At 51.9% G+C, this 17,295-nt stretch overlaps 1 protein-coding gene across 6 annotated transcripts in view; it reads right to left on the reverse strand.

Moving 5' to 3' along the window:
- Window positions 1-17,295, reverse strand: part of ABHD12 (abhydrolase domain containing 12, lysophospholipase) — a 97,557-nt gene that overhangs the window by 9,987 nt on the left and 70,275 nt on the right. For all 6 annotated transcript variants that reach the window (XM_033185411.1, XM_033185409.1, XM_033185412.1 and 3 more), the window contains exons 4-10: window positions 15,137-15,256; window positions 11,997-12,027; window positions 9,812-9,857; window positions 5,791-5,920; window positions 4,802-4,839; window positions 4,313-4,392; window positions 3,158-3,240 (exon numbers count right to left, since the gene is read on the reverse strand). In XM_033185411.1, the coding sequence (XP_033041302.1) occupies window positions 3,158-3,240; window positions 4,313-4,392; window positions 4,802-4,839; window positions 5,791-5,920; window positions 9,812-9,857; window positions 11,997-12,027; window positions 15,137-15,256 (528 nt within the window). The remainder of the gene's footprint in view (window positions 1-3,157; window positions 3,241-4,312; window positions 4,393-4,801; window positions 4,840-5,790; window positions 5,921-9,811; window positions 9,858-11,996; window positions 12,028-15,136; window positions 15,257-17,295) is intronic.

Raw genomic sequence — 17,295 nt, forward strand, 5'->3', positions numbered from 1 at the left:
GGAAGCGGCAGTACTTGGGATTTCCCGGCCCACGGCCCACCTGAGCTCAGGAAAGCCCCTCCGGCCCTCAGAGCTGTGCCCCTGACTTCCAGTGAGCTGAGGCTGGGGGTCTCACCCAGGGTCAAACTTGCTTTGTTTTATTTTTTTTGAGACAAGTCTTGCTCTTTCGCCAGGCTGGAGTGCAGTGGTGCAATCTCAGCTCACTGCAACCTCTGCCTCGTGCTTCAGCCCCCCGAGTAACTGGGACTAAAGGTGTGCACCATCACGCCCGGCTAATTGTTTTGTATTTTAGTAGAGACAGGGATTCACCATATTGGCCAGGATGGTCTCAAACTCCTGACCTTGTGATCTGCCTGCCTCAGCCTCCCAAAATGTTGGGATTACAGTGGTGAGCCACCACACCCAGCCGAAACCTTGTTTTTTAAGAAGGAATCCAGTTCATTCAGATAATTCTTTTTCTTTTCTTTTCTTTTTTTTTTTTTTTTTTGAGACGGAGTTTCGCTCTTGTTGCCCAGGCTGGAGTGCAATGGCATGATCTTGGCTCACTGCAACCTCTGCCTCCCGGGTTCAAGCGATTCTCCTGCCTCAGCCTCCCAAGTAGCCGGGATTACAGGCATGCACCACCACGCCCAACTAATTTTGTATTTTCAGTTGAGCTGGGGTTCACCATGTTAGGGTGATCTCGAACTCCTGACCTCAGGTGATCCACCTGTGTCAGCCTCTCAAAGTGCTGGGATTACAGGCGTGAGCCACCGCACTCAGCCTGGATAATTCTTTTTCAAGTTCCAAAACAGTAATATTTACAAACAAGCACAGTTTGTTGCTTAAAATATTTGCTGAACTTTTTTCTATTTTTATTTTTAGAACCAAAACATACTTGAGGGGAAAAAATACTCCATTTTTTTTTCCATATTCTGTTTCAAATTAAATTAAATATTTATAGGGTGTTTTACTTTCCCTCTTTTTTCTTTGAGACAGAGTCTCGCTCTGTGGCCCAGGCTGAAGTGCAGTGGCGCCATCTCGGCTCACTGCAACCTCCACCTCCCGGGTTCAAGTGATTCTCCTGCCTCAGCCTCCTGATTAGCTGGGATTACAGGTGCAAGACACCACACCCGGCTAATTTTTGTATTTTTAGTAGAGACAGGGTTTCACTGTGTTAGCCAGGATGGTCTCGATCTCCTGACCTTGTGATCCACTCACCTCAGCCTCCCAAAGTGCTGGGATTACAGGCGTAAGCCACCGTGCCCAGCCTACTTTCCCTCTTTTTTAAAGAAATCAAAATCCATGATATAAAAATGTCACAGAGACAATGTCAATACAATCTGAAAAAGGTTTAAAAAAAGAACCCTTAATTAGAATAGTTAACTTTTGGTTTACCTAATAGATTTTTTTTTTTTTTTTTTTGAGACGGAGTCTCGCTCTGTCGCCCAGGCTGGAGTGCAGTGGCTGGATCTCAGCTCACTGCAAGCTCTGCCTCCCGGGTTTATGCCATTTTCCTGCCTCAGCCTCCCGAGTAGCTGTGACTACAGGCGCCGCCACCTCGCCCAGCTAGTTTTTTGTATTTTTTTAGTAGAGACGGGGTTTCACCATGTTAGCCAGGATGGTCTCGATCTCCTGACCTCGTGATCCGCCCGTCTCGGCCTCCCAAAGTGCTGGGATTACAGGCTTGAGCCACCGCGCCCGGCCTACCTAATAGATTTTTAACAATAAACTTTGTAATATTTTTCTATAACCAAACACAAATCAAATGGCTGAGGCAAAGTCACTTTCTGAATAAGTTAGTTATCAGCCGGGCACAGTGGCTCACGCCTGTAATCCCAGCACTTTGGGAGGCCAAGGCAGGAGATCACCTGAGATCAGGAGTTCGAGATCAGCCTGGCCAACATGGTGAAACCCTGTCTCTACAAAAATACAAAAAATTTGTGGGGCATGATGGTGGGTGCCTGTAATCCCAGCTACTCGGGAGGGAGAATCACTTGAATCTGGGAGGCAGAGATTGCAGTGAGCCGAGATCACGCCATTGCACTACAGTCTGGGTGACACAGCAAGACTCTGTCAAGAAAGAAAAGGAAGGGAGGGAGGGAGGGAGGGAGGGAGGGAGGGAGGGAAGAAGGAAGGAAGGAAGGGAGGGAGGAGGAAGGAAGGAAGGGGGAGAGGGAGAGGGAGGGGAGAGGGAGAGGGAGAGGGAGAGGGAGAGGGAGGGGAGAGGGAGAGGGAGAGGGAGAGGGAGAGGGAGAGGGAGAGGGAGAGGGAGAGGGAAGAAAAGAAAGAAAGAAAGACGAACCAGTTAATATCACTGTTTTAATATGTGTTTTGACTATCACAAACCATTTTGAAATAAAACAACCGGGGCCGGGCGCGGCGGCTCACCCCTGTAATCCCAGCACTTTGGGAGGCCGAGGCAGGCGGATTACCAGGTCAGGAGATCGAGACCATCCTGGCTAACACGGTGAAACCCTGTCTCTACTAAAAATACAAAAAAAAATTAGCCGGGCGTGGTGGCGGGCGCCTGTAGTCCCAGTTTCTCGGGAGGCTGAGGCAGGAGAATAGCGTGAACCTGGGAGGCAGCAGAGCTTGCAGTCAGCGGATTGCGCCACTGCACTCCAGCCTGGGTGACAGAGCAAGACTCTATCTCAAAAAAAAAAAAAAAAAAAAAAAAAAAAACTATACGGACAAAAACTATGTATTATTTTAATATTGCTTTACTTCTATGATCTTTTCAGATTTCTTATTTCTTTCTCTGTCAGCCAGGCTGGCGTACAGTGGTGCAATCACGGTTCTCTGCAGCCTTGACATCCCCAGGCTCAGGTGATCCTCCTAACTCAGCCTCCCATGTAGCTGGGACCACAGGTACATGATGCCACCATACCTGGCCAATTTTTGGATTTTTTGTAGAGACAGGGTCCTGCTATTTTGCCCAGGCTGGTCTCAAACTCCTAGGCTCAAGCAATCTGCCTTCCTCAGCTTCAAAAAGTGCTGGGATTACAGGTATGAACCACAGTCCCTGGCAGGCTTTCCCTTTTTAAACCTGTTTGCTAGAGAACGACCCTAAATACTCTGAATTCCATCCTATTTGATTACTGTGACTAAAGAGGCTCATCCAAGGGTTCTCAGTTTTTCTAAATAGGAAAATTAGTTCCTATCCCATAGTACTCACTTTTCGTCATTTGCAAATTTAATTCCACTGCTTGTAATAGGATCAAGGAAGAACCAGTCAAACCCAGGGAAATATCGGTATATCTGGAGACAAGATGGAAACCATTTTCAGAAGTGTTGGTTAAGATATCCAGGCAAAGGTCAAGGGTGCAGACAGTTTAAGTTCAGGAATCTACAAGGCGTTGCCCATAACTACCCTACCTAAGGGAGCAGGGGTGACATTGCCAAGGGGCCATCAGAGCTGTGCCCTGGCACCTTCTGCCCTGGCCGTGTCCTGGCTTTGCTGCTAGGGACAGAAGAATCACCTGACAGGCCCCACAGACTGGCATGGCAGGGGCTGCGCTGCAAATGGTGTTCCCGCACCTCCCAGCCAGGCCGGAATCCTGCCCAGAAACCAATCTTCCCGCAGACACCAGGGCCGCCACCCCTGAGAAAATGGGGTCTATGGACAGTTTCCTCACACAATTTAAGAAAAGCAGCACCAAAAAGTAAGATAAGATAAAAGGCTCTTCTGGTCGGTAACAGAACAGCATGAGGCCACGATGGGCTGACACAGGCCCAAGAATCCATGGCCAGTGGGGAGCACGAGGATCACAAACCAGAGTGAGAAGGAGGGGAAAATAACTGGCTAGGTTTTAAGAGAAGGTCCAAGGTTCCATTCCCAGCTGGGGAGGGCACAGGTTAGGTAGGGCCTGGCTTACCCAGAATTCCCACTGGGGTTCACCCAGGCCTTTCCCCAAGATACAACTGGGAGGCCAGACTCCCTGGTCCACAGAGGTCAGCCCCCCAAGCACTATCCTCATACACAGAGAGGGGGGCACCCCCGGCTCCACTCCTGAGCGGGAAGGCAGGGCTGTCAATATAATGCAGTCAATGACACCACATGGACCCGGCCTCCACTGGGTCTCGCTGCCCTCACATGACCCAACTATGACCTGTCATTTCACCTGGCTACAGGTTATAAACTTCTCAGGCAGTTCTGTGGCCAAAACTAGTATTAATTTTTAATGAAATCTGTATTCATTAGCACATTTAAATAATTTTTAATCATCATAACCTATCCTATAATTAGTTATTTCTACAATTATCTTAATAATGAGTTATTTCTATAATTATCAATAATGAGAAGTCAATTTTTAATAAAATATGTACTTGCCACTGAAAATGGATGGCTCTTAGCTTCTTCACGGATATTAGTGAATGGAGATTCCAATATAAGGGCATCTGGAGGCGTCTCTAGATAAACAAACAGGGAACTGAGAGGTGGGCAGGAAGCCAGTGACATACACCTGCCCTGTGGGGCTCTGAGGGGCTCCCAGAAAGCACAGGGAGACCACAGGGCCTCCCCCGAGGCATCCACCTTGGCACGCCTCAGATAGCTCCAGGGTCACCCGCGGCGCGCCGGAGATGGCTCCGGTCACTCCTAAAAAGCAGACTTGCTGATGCAGCCTCTCTGGGGCCAGGCCTGTGGGAGGCTCCCAGCTTCTCAGGTGTATCATGGGAAGGGCGGCCTGGTCAGCCCCGGGCCCCCCAGAATGCCCAGCTCATGCTGCTCCGTGAGGATGCTGAGCACTTGCAGCAGGGCCGGGACTGGGGAGCACCCTGAATGCTCACGGCCACGGATGGGGCCCAACAAGGCACTCACCTCGCTCACAGAGACGCCGCACCAGATTTGTCGCCACACTAGGAAAAAAGAAAAACAGCTTAGTTGAGTTATGATAAAATTGTTTGAGATGATATGGGCCTTAAGCTGGAAAGTGCTCAGAGGAGCCATGGGGTCTGTGGAGCTACTGGAGTTTGAGGACAGAGTGGGGGAAATGGAGATCCCTCTAGCACTGGGGGTGACCTGACTGCCCTACCACAGGTGACCCCTGCAATGAGGGTTGTACCCACAGCCAGTCTCCTTGTCCCCAAGGTGTGTCCTGCTGCCTCTCACTGCCCATGCCCTCCCATTGGCACGGCCGCCTGTCGGGTGGGGGTAGCCAGCATCTGGCTGCACCTCTCCTGGAGCCCACCACACCCAGGGCCTCTCGCCATCCCAGGACCACACCTGGCAGACCATGCAAACGGACAAAAGGATGGCCAGTGCCCCCCACCCACTCCTCTCCTGGATGCTTCCCAGCCTGCAAGAGGCCATTCAGGCGCTGGGAGAAAGGGCTGCCCTGAAGGGAAAGGCAGCAGAAAGGGAATGGCAGTGAAGGTCTGGGGACAGGGGCCGAGAGCAACGGTTCCCGCAGAGACTGTGGACCTCGCATCAGCAGAGATGACTCAGGCTGCCCACAAAGGGTGTGAGGAAGTACCTCCTGTCCAGGCCTATGTGAGAAGCAAACCACCCACTGTGCCCTCCCCCAGCTCTGAAGACGCGTCTTCCTCAGGGCCAAGTCTCCCTGCGGAGACGCCTCAACCTCCACGGCCTATGTCTGTCCTGAACTACTTTCTGGACGAGGAGCTCAAATCCTTTGGAGTATCTTTGGAACTTCCCCTCCTGCCTCTGCCATGGGGACGGGAGCAAGGCTGGTTGGGACTAATGGTGCCACAGGGTTTTCAGGGATAGCGGGCTCTCTAGATCCAGGCATGGGAGTCATCAGGAATACTGGCTCCCACTAAAGGCTGCCTCCTGCTGGGGTCCCTTACCCAGTGCCCAGAGAGTGGCCCCAGATGTACACAGGGTTGTCACCACTTCTTGCTTTGATCCAGTCAAAAACGTGGAGTGCGTCATAGGTCATGCCCCGCTCAGATGGCGTTCCCACCGAATCACCCCAACCTGGGAGGGAGAAACGGCAGGACGGAGAGATCAAAGGTAGTTCACAAAACCTGGACAAACATACCTCCCCAGGGGAGCCCAGGGTCAGGAGGGGACAGGGAAGGGCCCGCTCAGCCCGCCTTCCAGAGTCCATAGACCCACCCAGGCCACTGGGCAGAGCAAGCAGTGGAGAGAACGGGCACACCCCCACATCCCCACCAGCCCTGGGGAAGGCAGCCCAGCAGCAACCCTGCCCTGCCCCTGCTGACTGCACAAACCAGACGTCCCCTCACAGGGTCACTAAGTTGGTGAGCTACAAATTTGAATGGCAACTAACAACAAGCTGAGTCAACAGATCACACAGCTTCAGAGCTGGCACCAGCATCCTCAGGCCAGGGCTGCGGCTTGCCTCACCCTCTTGTGCAGGGGGGTGAGCTCACCTTCTCCCTCTCTCTTTCTTAACAGACAGGCTAGTGAGGTCTGAGGCAGTGGAAGCCTTTGCCACCACCATCCTCAGCTCTACACTTCTCCCCCCAACCCCAGCAGCATCCATGTGTCCCACTCCGAGCCCCGACGAGCATCAGTGCAGCTGGTGTGGTCAGATGAGCAGCCCCCGGGCCGCTGGCTGGACACCAACCTCCTTAAGGCCGAAGGCTTGGTCAGGGGCAGGATGGGAGTGGAGTCCGGATGCTCCCAGAACAGGGAGGGCATGTCTGGGTGCAAGGCAACTCTGACCCAGGAAGGGGAAAGGGGCTATTTTCCCTTAGGGTCTAATTAGCATCTTGTTTGCGTAACGGAAAACACTACCATCTCTGCCCCCAAAATTACAACCTCCCAAGGGTCCCCCCCAAGTCTCCAGCAAAGATGAAGTGCAATTATCTTTCCAGCAGCCCAGCAGTGAGTCATCATCAGATGATCTGAAAGCACCACAAAGGTCAGAAAGAGCAGGTTGTGCAGTGTAAGCAAACCCCCCAGTTAGTGCAGGACTTGCTGTTTCCCGACTCAGACACTAGAGGAGGGAGGAGGCTGTGCAGAGGGCCAGGGCTAGGCTGGGAGGCAGGGGTATGGGGACATGAGACAGAAAGAGAAGAACAGAGATAGGGACAGGAGACAGAGACAGACAGGAAGACTGAGAGACAGGGACAGAGAGGCACAGAGACAGGCAAGAAGACTAACAGGGATAGAGAGACAGGCACAGAGACGGGGACAGGAGGCAGAGGGATGTAGACAAAGAGGTAGATGTAATGAGAGAGACAGAGGGACAGTTGGAGACGGAGCTGGCAGTCTTGGTGCCAATTAGAAACGTGGAGACTCCACGAGAACTGAAACAGAAAGTGCTGCGTGGGATTTCATTTCCTGACAGAAGTGCGGGGAGATGAATGCAAAGAAACCACCCCTTCTCCCTCTCCTAAGGTCTCTAGCATGCAGCAGAAGAGAACCCGTGTCAGCACGGAGAGAAGGAGAGGGCACACCACTTCCCGCTCCTCATTCTGGAGTTTCTCCCAGCCCACAACTGTCATCCTGATGGAACTTTCTTCCCTGTGGGTGGCAGGCAGCATGGCGGCCCCCACAAGTGTCCACGACCCTGGCACTTGTGAATGTGTTGGGTCACATGGCTGGGGAATGAAGGGCATGGAAGGAATGAAAGCTCTAACTGCTGGCCTTGAGAAGGGGGTGATCCCGGACAAGCTGGGTGGGCCCAAAATAACCACAAGGGTCCTCATCAGAGAAAAAGGGAGGAGTCAGGGTCAGAGCCAGAAGACCTGGGATTCAATCACGGAAGAGGTGTGAGCCAAGGAACACAGGCGGCTGGAAAGGGCAGCCAGGCATTCTCCCTGAGAGCCTTGCTCCCACCCTGATTCCAGCCTGGGGGCTGCAGATTCTGAATTTCTGACCTCCAGAACTGCAAGACGCTACACGTGTGCTGGTTTAAAGCACTGTTTGTGCTAACATGTTACAGCAGCAAGAGAGAATTAACACAACCCCCATATCCGGGTGACAGCCTCTCTCCTTTGTCCCCCTCATATCTCCTCTTGGTCTGAGGATAGAGACACCGCCTGCCCCCCTGGAAGGTGAAGGCAGCCAGCCACGCTGCCATCAACTCTTTGATCTCTCCAACTGAGGACTACATGGTGGAATACACTTTTTGAAATTTTTGAGACAGGCTCTCGCTCTGTCACCCAGGCTGGAGCGCAGTGGCATGATCTTGGCTCACTGCAACCTCCGCCTCCTGGGCTCAAGCTTTCCTCCCACCTCAGCCTCCCGAGTAGCTGGGATTACAGGCGCCTGCCACCACGCTCAGCTACTTTTTTGTATTTTTAGTAGAGGTAGAGTTTTGCCATGTTGCCCAGGCTGATCTCAAACTCCTGGTTTCAAGCAATCCGCCCGCCTCAGCCTCCCAAAGTGCTGGGATTACAGGCGTGAGCCACCATGCCCAGCCAGACTACACTTTAAAACAGTCTCTCAGCCAGGCACAGTGGCTCACTCACACTTGTAATTCCAACACTTTGGGAGGCCAACGTGGGCAGACTGACTGAACCCAGTAGTTCGAGACCAGACTGGGCAACATGGCGAAACCCTCTCTTAAAAAAAATAAAACAACATTAGCCAGGTGTAGTGGTGAGTGCCTGTGGTCCCAACTACTAGGGAGGCTGAGTTGGGAAGATCACTTGAACCTGGGAAGCAGAGGTTGCAGTGAGCGGAGATCACACCGCTGCACTCCAGCTGGGTGACAGAGTGAGACCCTGTCTCAAAGCAAAACCAAAACCAAAACCAAAACAAACCAGTTGTTCACTGTTAACACCAAGTTATTTCTGTTGCCCATTAAGCCATAGTGTCCTTGGTATATATCAAACTGTGGATTCTTGATATGTTCAGTGGCAAGCCCCGGTTCATTCAAAAAAGCAGAAATGCTGAGGTGCAGAAGAATCTATCTTCTCTCTTAACAGTTCTTCTTTTTTTGACATGGACTCTTGCTCTGTCGCCAAGACTGGAGCGCAGTGGTGCAATCTTGGCTCACTGCAAGCTCCGCTTCCCAGGTTCAAGCGCTTCTCCTGCCTCAGCCTCCCCAATAGCTGGGACTACAGGTGCGAGCCACCATGCCCAGTTGATTTTTGTATTTTCAGTAGAGATGGGGTTTCATCATGTTGGCCAGGCTGGTCAAAAACTCCTGACCTCAAGTGATCCTCCTGCCTCAGCCTCTCGAAGTGCTGGGATTACAGGTGTGACCCACCGTGCTCAGCCTTTCTTAACAGTTCTTACTGTCTTCATAACTTTAACAAGACAAGCTTTGATGAGCATAAACCGTGTCTGACGTCCAGCTGCAGAGACAGTCTGAGTCCAAAAAAGACAGGATCTTCTAATTTAAAATGTTGCAGGTTGGGTGCAGTGACTCACGCCTGTAATCCCAACACTCTGGAAGGCTGAGGCAGGAGGATCGTTTGAGGCCAGGAGTCTGAGACTAGCCTAGGCAACATAGCAATACCCCATTTCTACTAAAAAAAAAAAAAAAGTAGCGCGTGTGGTGTCGCATTCCCATAGTCCCAGCTACTTGAAAGGCTAAGGCAGAAGGATCCCTTGAGCAAAGGAGTTCAAGGCTGCAGAGAGCTATGATCATGCTACTGCACTCCAGGTTGGGTGACAAAGTGAGAGCCTATCTCAAAAAAAAAAAAAAAAAAAAAAGTTGCTGACAGGGCATCTGCTGGGGGCTCCAGGTGCTGAGTCACCTCCCCTACCAGAAGGGGCTCTCCCAGCAGCTCCATCAGGGGCTTTGTCAGGACCCAGGACACCATCACAGCACAGCCAAAGCAGGTGCTGGCCTTGCTCCGAGCCTCTTCAAGTGAGGCCTGCCCATGGGATACTGCCAGCAAGCAGTGGAAATGTGCTCAGATGCTCTTGCAAAAGAAATCTCACCTCTGTAGTCAAAGGTGACCACATGGTAACCAAGGGAACTCAGCACCTGTAAAGAGAAAAATAAACATCTTTGACAACAAATCCAAGCGTCTGTGTTGAGGGTAGCTTGCCGCTTACTAAACTCATCCGACTTTCCCTCCCGTGCCTTGTGCATAGTGGCAGCTTCATAAAGACTGTGACATGCTGCCTGACTCCCGGCTGGGTTTTATGAAACCCAGATGCCAACTGCTGCTTCTGGACCTGTTGACATCCCTGCCTGGGAGAATAGGAAGGCTCTCCCTTCTTGCTGCTTAGACGCTAGGGAAGGATCCCCCTTCCTCCTGCTTAGAATTAGAGGGCCAGGTGCAGACTCCCGCAGGTCCCAGGTCCCAGGCCACAGCTCCACGCGTGCTGCAGGGCAGCCTCTGGGGGGGCCTCCTCCGGGGACAGACAGCTCTCGGTGCTGCAGTGTGATGGCAGACCCCCAGGAGGAGGGCTATACTGTGTAGAGACCCCATCTGAGGACCTTGCTGCAACCCAGTATTTCTTGGATTTTAAGCTCTTGTCAATTTTTTTGTTACTTTTTTTTCAATCCCTACAGACTAGCTGACCTCTCTCATTTAGATCACTACTCAACGCTCCTGTGCCCTTGCTGGGGTGTGCCCAGAGCAACAGGGGAGGCTGCCGCACCATCACGTCACCCAGAATCACAGCTCCCCTCTTCAGGGAGGGAGTTGGGTGCTTCCCCAGGGCAGCCTGCACTTCCCTGCCAGCTCCTAGCCACCGCAGAGTCTATACCCAGAGCCAACCTGCTCCAGCCCTGTTGACCTCAGTAGGGTGAATCATTTCTTTTAACAGAAACCTAAAGAAAGAACCAATCACTTCTCAAACTCTCCCCACCTTTCCTGACTTAATGCAATTTACTCCAGGGGTAAAATCCTCCAATAGCTCAGAGCTGAGTGTGCCCCTACCTCTGTCTGTGCCCCTGCCTCTGTCTGTATCCCCTTCTGTCCTGTGGGCCAGTGCAGATGGCCCTCTGAAGGGAGGAGAATGAGGCTGTTCCAAGAGTAGCTCTTCGGCTCCAAGACCCAGATAACCAGATGAAGAACAAAATCAAGCAGCCAAGCACAAGTGAAGGTCTGCACGCCCTGTCCTAGACACCCCCTGGACGTGGGGAGATCTGTGGGTGCTCCCACTGTGTGCCTGAAAGCTGATTCAAATCCCGCCTGCACCCCCTGCTGGGGTGAGCCTGCGATCTGGCAGTCAGTGTAGCACCTGGGGCACCTGGTTTCTCTTTTCTTTTTTTATTTTTTTTGAGACGGAGTCTCGCTCTGTCACCCAGGCTGGAGTGCAGTGGTGCCATCTTGGCTCACTGCAACCTCCGCCTCCCTGGTTCAAGCAATTCTCTGCCTCAACCTCCTGAATAGCTGGGATTACAGACGCCTGCCACCACACCTGGCTAATTTTTTTTGTATTTTTAGTAGAGATTGGGTTTCACCATCTTGGCCAGGCTGATCTTGAACTCCTGACCTTGTGATCCACCCACCTTGGCCTCCCAAAGTGCTGAGATTACAGACATGAGCCACTGCGCCCGGCCCTCTCTTTTCATTTTATACACAAGTAATGTAACATTGAAAAACAATTTCCAATGCCATTTATGTAGTCTGCCAATATCTGCACTTGGTCTACCAAGCCCATACATTCTGATTTTGGGGCCCAGGCCTAGAGGCAGTGTGATGGGCAGTCACAGCAGAGGTAGCTAAGGCCCTACCTTCCAGCACACCCATCCAAAGGCAGTGTTAAAAAGGCCAACAAAAGGTCAGACATGGTGGCTCACACCTGTCATCCCAATACTTCGGGAGGCCAAGGTGGGAGGCCCAGGAGTTCCAGACCAGCCTGGGCAACACAGGGAGACCTCATTTCTATAAAAAAACAACAAAAGTTAGCTGGGTGTGGTGGTGGCATGCACCTGTAGTTTTAGGAGGCTGAAGTGGGAGGATAGTTTGAGCCCAGGAGGTCGAGGCTGCAGTGAGCTGTGACCGTGCCACTGCGCTCCAGCCTGGGCAACAGAGTAGGAGGACTCTGTCAACACACAGAAACAGCCCAGCAATAGTTAACTCTCAAGCTGTGAGTCTGGTGACTCCCTTCACTTCCTGCCCTGGAAAGAACAGCCCAGGGAACAGGTGTGGGTGCCACCTGCACTCACCTTGTAAAGCTCCACGCGGTGGTCACCTCCTCTGGAGAAGGAAACAGGACATGGTGTGAGCACATCTTCTCAGAGTCGGGCCCCAGGTCAACTTGTCCTCCGTACCCCAAACCAGGGAGAGGCCAAGGAAAGAGGGCAACCTCCTCCTTGGGTCCCCCTAAGTGGCCCCACACTCGCCTCTGGCAGTGCTGTGCCAAGGGGGAGATAGTCTTAGCACTCTGGGGAGATTTCTTAATGACTGCTTTTATTTTTCAGTAGGTAATGCACACCTATAGTCCCAAACTAGAAAGATACTAAAGGAAACACAGCAAGCCCTCATCTACCATACCCCAGCCCCTCCCAGCTTCCCCGTGCCAGGGACACCCTGTGTGGACAGAGGCTGTGCTCCAACAGGGCCTGTGTGGACACCTCCTGCCCTCACTTCTTGCTCCACACGTCTCAGCCAACCTTCAGAACTCTGCTTAGCTGCGCTGCCCTGGCCTCTTGTGGTCATCTCGGCTGTTTCCCATCTGGCACTAACTAAATGTTTCCCATTTGCTGTCACGGCCACCCTGCCTTACAGCCCTTCACATGTGTGTGCTCCACGCATGGGATATGCTCCTAGAATCTCCTCAGGGAGACCCTAAAGTGCAGGAATGGCTGCCTCCTGGCCCTCACAGTCAACTACAGCTTCATCATGCATGTCGCTACGGAGACTAAGTGGGCTTGGCACACACACCCCCATTTGTACTTCCTTGTCTGAGGCCTGTCTAGGCTCCCTTCCCGCTTTCTTTCCAGTTGTTGGCCAGCTGTTAACCTGGACCGACCCCACAGCAGGGACATGGGCCAACTGGGAGGGGGGCGGGTCCACACTCTCCACACTCCCTAGCTGTGCTCCTCCTTCCTCAGGAGCGGTTTCACCATTTCAGGTATGGGGGCAGGAGTGTTGCTGGTGGGAGACCAGGATGAGATGAAGGAGGAAGCCAATAAAGTGCAGAAACAAAAATATAAAGGGTGGCTCATGCCTGGAATCCCAGCACTTTGGGAGGCCGAGGTGGGCGGATCACTTAAGCTCAGGAGTTTGAGACCAGCCTGGTCAAACGGTAAAACCCGTCTCTACTAAAAATACAAAAATTAGCTGGGCGTGGTGGTGGATGCCTGTAATCCCAGCTACTCAGGAGGCTGAGGCAGAAGAGTCACTTGAACCCAGGAGGCTGAGGTTGCAGTGAGCCAGGATTGCACCACTGCACTCCAGCCTGGGCGACAGAGTGAGACTCTGTCTCAAAAATTAAAATAAAAAATAAAGGAAGAAGTTTCAAGACAAGGAGGAAACACTGCAAAATATTTTCAGTGATCACTGTAAGAGTTCATAGTAGCTCTTTCCTAAGTTTCTAAAATTTCCTACATTAAGCAAAAAAGTAACAGTTGCTGGGAATCCAGGGGGTCTGGACCTCAGGCAGATCTGTGTGGTAGATCCCGCAGACCAGCGAAACCCCACTGGGATGCACAGGACAAAGACAGCAGGCAACATGGGGGTGGTGAGGCCTGCAGCCAGGCACTCTCTGCAGGAGTGGGAGGGGGCAGCAAACCTTGAAAGTCACAGCATCACTTTCTAACCTAAAGTTACAGGCAGGTTCTTTTTTTTTTTAACCATGTGATGGGCACTGCAGAACTGAACCTTATTCACAGCCAACCACAGTTCTCTCATTTATAAAAAGATGCTGCAAGAGCTGTTTGTAGCCGCTTGCTCTTTGAAAAGCAGAAGAGAAACTCGCTGCAGCTTGTCCCAGACAAAGAAGAAAGGAAACTGTGCAGCACATGCACGATTCAGTAGCTAGACACGCCGTCCCTGGCACAGAAACCGCCTTATGCACCATGCCGCTGGGCTCTTTCAGCAATGCCCTCTGCAGGGCTCCACCATGCAGACACCCACCTAGGCCTGCTTTCGCCTCCAGAAGGGCCCAGCACGGCTCTCCTTGCTGGCTCTGCCTATAAAATGTTTGCCCCCAGCCCTGACACACCCTGGTGCCACAGTGGACCTTGGCCCTGGCCCTGCAGCAGCCCCGTCTCCGTGCTGGGTCTGCCTCTGCGCTGGCTCCTGGCTGCCTCTCTCACACACGAAGACCTTGGTGGTTTTCAAACAATGCTTTGTTCAGAAAATGTATCCCCCTCTACACCCACCCTGGGCTCTCCCACAGAGGCTCTTCTGAACAGCAGTCACATGGTGTGGAAGGAGCACCCTTTAAGGCAGGGAGGCCAACTCCAGGGCAGCCAGTGGAAAGGACAAGCCATTAGGCCCACTCAGGAAAAGCATCTGAGATAGCATTGGGCAGGGCTGATCAAACAAAGCGCATGTACTTCACCAACAGCCCATTAGTGAGCGGAGAGCCCACACTGTAGGGCGGCCTGCAAGGACCCCAGCACCTGGTACATTCAGCCTCTCCCTCCTGCCCCTTCTCAGCACCTGCCACTTTTTTCCAGGAAGTATGCCTCCTCCTCCAGGGCTGCCCAGGCTCTGGCTTCACCTGTCTGCCACCTGGAGCTATCTTACAGGTAACAAAGATCTGCCTGTCACTTCAGGCTGCATGACAGATATGGGGAAAACCAGCTGCCAGTGAGCTGGAGCCGCCCATTCCCAAGGGCATGAGGCTGCCACAGTCAAGTGCCACCACAACCCCTCCTCAGAGGGACCCCAAAGCCCTCACTCTCCAAGAACCCTGCTCCCCAAATCACATAACAGCAGATGCTGTGCCCTTTGCGATTACAACAGGGAGAAAAAAACATGCCCCTCTGGCTGGGGAGCTCAGCCCCTGACCGAGACTCAGCCTCCTCCATCCCAACCCAGGCTGGAGTTCCAGATAGGCGACGGTCTGCACAAAGCTTCCCACACTTGGTCCCTGCAGAAGACAGTCCTGCTGGCCTCAGCCTGTGGGAACCCTGCTTCATGTAACGTTCACCTAAACTTGGCCTTCCCTCAACCCCTTAAGAACTCTGCCTTTCCCTTTGTTCTTGGGAGGTTCTCCCTCATTGCAGTGGATCAGTACTCCTGATTTTCTGGGGCCGCAGGTTAGCCCCTGCTGGTTTCTGGCAGACTGGGCCAGGACATTCCCACCCCAAAAAGGAGCCGGGCTCCACAGCGAAGATGGGCTCCTCTCCCTCACCTGGTACCTGCGTTCCCATGCAGGTACAGAATGATAGCGTGGCTGGAAGCCAAGGCATCCTCATACCACATCTGGTCTTTGCCTTGGGCGTTCTTCCACCAGACTGCGGGGACGGTATGCCTGGAGACAGAAGCAGAGGGGAGCGCAGGATCAGATGCTCCTTCCGTCCTCATCCAGGCGACTGCATGTGGTATTACTTAATCAGCTCAGGTCCAGACAGCAGGGAGCTGCAGACCCCATCTAACTACAGGGGAACAGATGGGGGTGGGTGGTAGAAAACTAACCCCATCACTAGAATCAATAACTACAGAACTGCAGGCTATGTGGATGGTGCTGACAGCTTCAGCAGGAGTGTTCCCTGATTGGCAGGCCAGCCTCCTCTGGGGCCACAAAGGCTTGCAATGTGCCAGTTACCACCGACGCCTGGCAGAGATGCAGCACTTAGTTCATCCTAAGTAATAACATTTTCCTCATATGTGCCCCACATCCCACTTAACCCCATGCTTAAACTGTCCACAGTTTAACTCACAATGGATTTTAAACAGTACATGCTGTCACATTTGCTAATTCAGCAACACCAATGTTTGTGAGCCAGACTAGAAACCGGGCCATCGCTGACGCCATTTCTAACGTCGAGTATGCACCAACTTTCCGGCCTGCTCATGGTCCACGCCTGGCTGGGCACTCTGAAGCTGCTGGTCTAACTCGCCAAACCCTCCTTCAGAGAGATACTAAGTTTAACTTTAACTCAGGCCAAATCGAATCTTGTTAATCACTGGGGAGGGTCGAAATTAATCACTTTTCTGTAAAGTTTCTTCAAATTCATTCTGGATACCAGTGACAAGAATCTTTAAAAAAAATTTAATGGCCAACTTCTTATTTTCTAGATTTTAAGCTTCAGCATCTCATCTAACTTCTGTCTCTGATCCGTTCAAGAGGATCACATTGTGGGGTGGATCTAGTCACTATGATCATCACTCCCATATGGTTATAAACTTGAGGGATATGATGGCACATTTTGAAGGTGCTGGGAGCAGATGTGCTTCCAGTAGCCAGCCCACCCCAAACCTGGGTTCCTGACAAAGAGCCAGGGAACTCCTAGCCAGCAGAGAAACCCATTCCTGGGCCTCTCCTCTCAGCAGACAGGCGATGGCCAGGCATGGCCAGGTATGGCCCGCAGGCTTCACGCTAGGCCTTGAGTCCGTCCTTTCAGGAAGCTGGTGGGAGGGTCTGATTAAGTGATGGTGGGGGCAGTTGGTGAGCTGGGCCTGCTGCTGCCTGAGGGCCCACTGTCATTGTGACTGCCTAGGGCATGAGAGTGCACAGCAGCCACACCCACCAACACACAGCAACACACGGCATGGCACCGCCTTGAGACTTGCCACTAGCATCACTAAACAAAACCTTTTCTGGTAACTGATAATATATGCAGGTATTGTTAGTACTTCCAGCCTAAGTCTTACCACCATAAACACCCTCCTGCAATAGGACAGACTCATATTAACCAAGAAGAGGGCTGACTAAGTCCCACTCAGCAGCTCTGTGCAAAACAGGTCACGCTTCAGACAGAAACCTGGAGTCCCACAGTCACACGTTGGTCAGTAAATGCTAGATTAAATCAAATCAGGAAGTGACAAAAGACTTTAATCCCAGCACCAACTACTAAGAACAAAAATCTCTCTTCTTGTTTTATGTTCTTTACCAAGGACCACTGTTAGAAATGTCTGAATGTTCTCTCATCCACACTGGGAAGCTACTCACAGCATTTCATTTAGAAGCTTCTCACATACACAGTGGTTTTCTGAGAAAGCGGAAAGGGACGTTATGGCTACTGAAAAATAAATTCAGCTAGATAAAGGGGCTGTGATTCAGGATCACTTCTCAGAGAAAAAGGGAAATGCCACAGTGATGTTGGTCGATTTTAATTCAGTTGTTCAGAAGCTGTGATTCAGGATCACTTCTCAGAGAAAAAGGGAAATGCCACAGTGAGGTTGGTCGATTTTAATTCAGTTGTTCAGAAGTACCACTTGTGTACAGAAGAAAACATTAAAATGTATTCCAAGGAGACACAGAGAAGTCACGAGGCTTATGTCCAACGTAAATTTATGGCTTAAAAAAGTAAATACTTGGCCGGGCGCGGTGGCTCAAGCCTGTAATCC

The sequence above is a fragment of the Trachypithecus francoisi genome, unplaced genomic scaffold (assembly GCF_009764315.1).
Source record: "Trachypithecus francoisi isolate TF-2019V2 unplaced genomic scaffold, Tfra_2.0 Lachesis_group21, whole genome shotgun sequence".
NCBI classification, from domain to species: Eukaryota; Metazoa; Chordata; class Mammalia; order Primates; family Cercopithecidae; genus Trachypithecus; species Trachypithecus francoisi.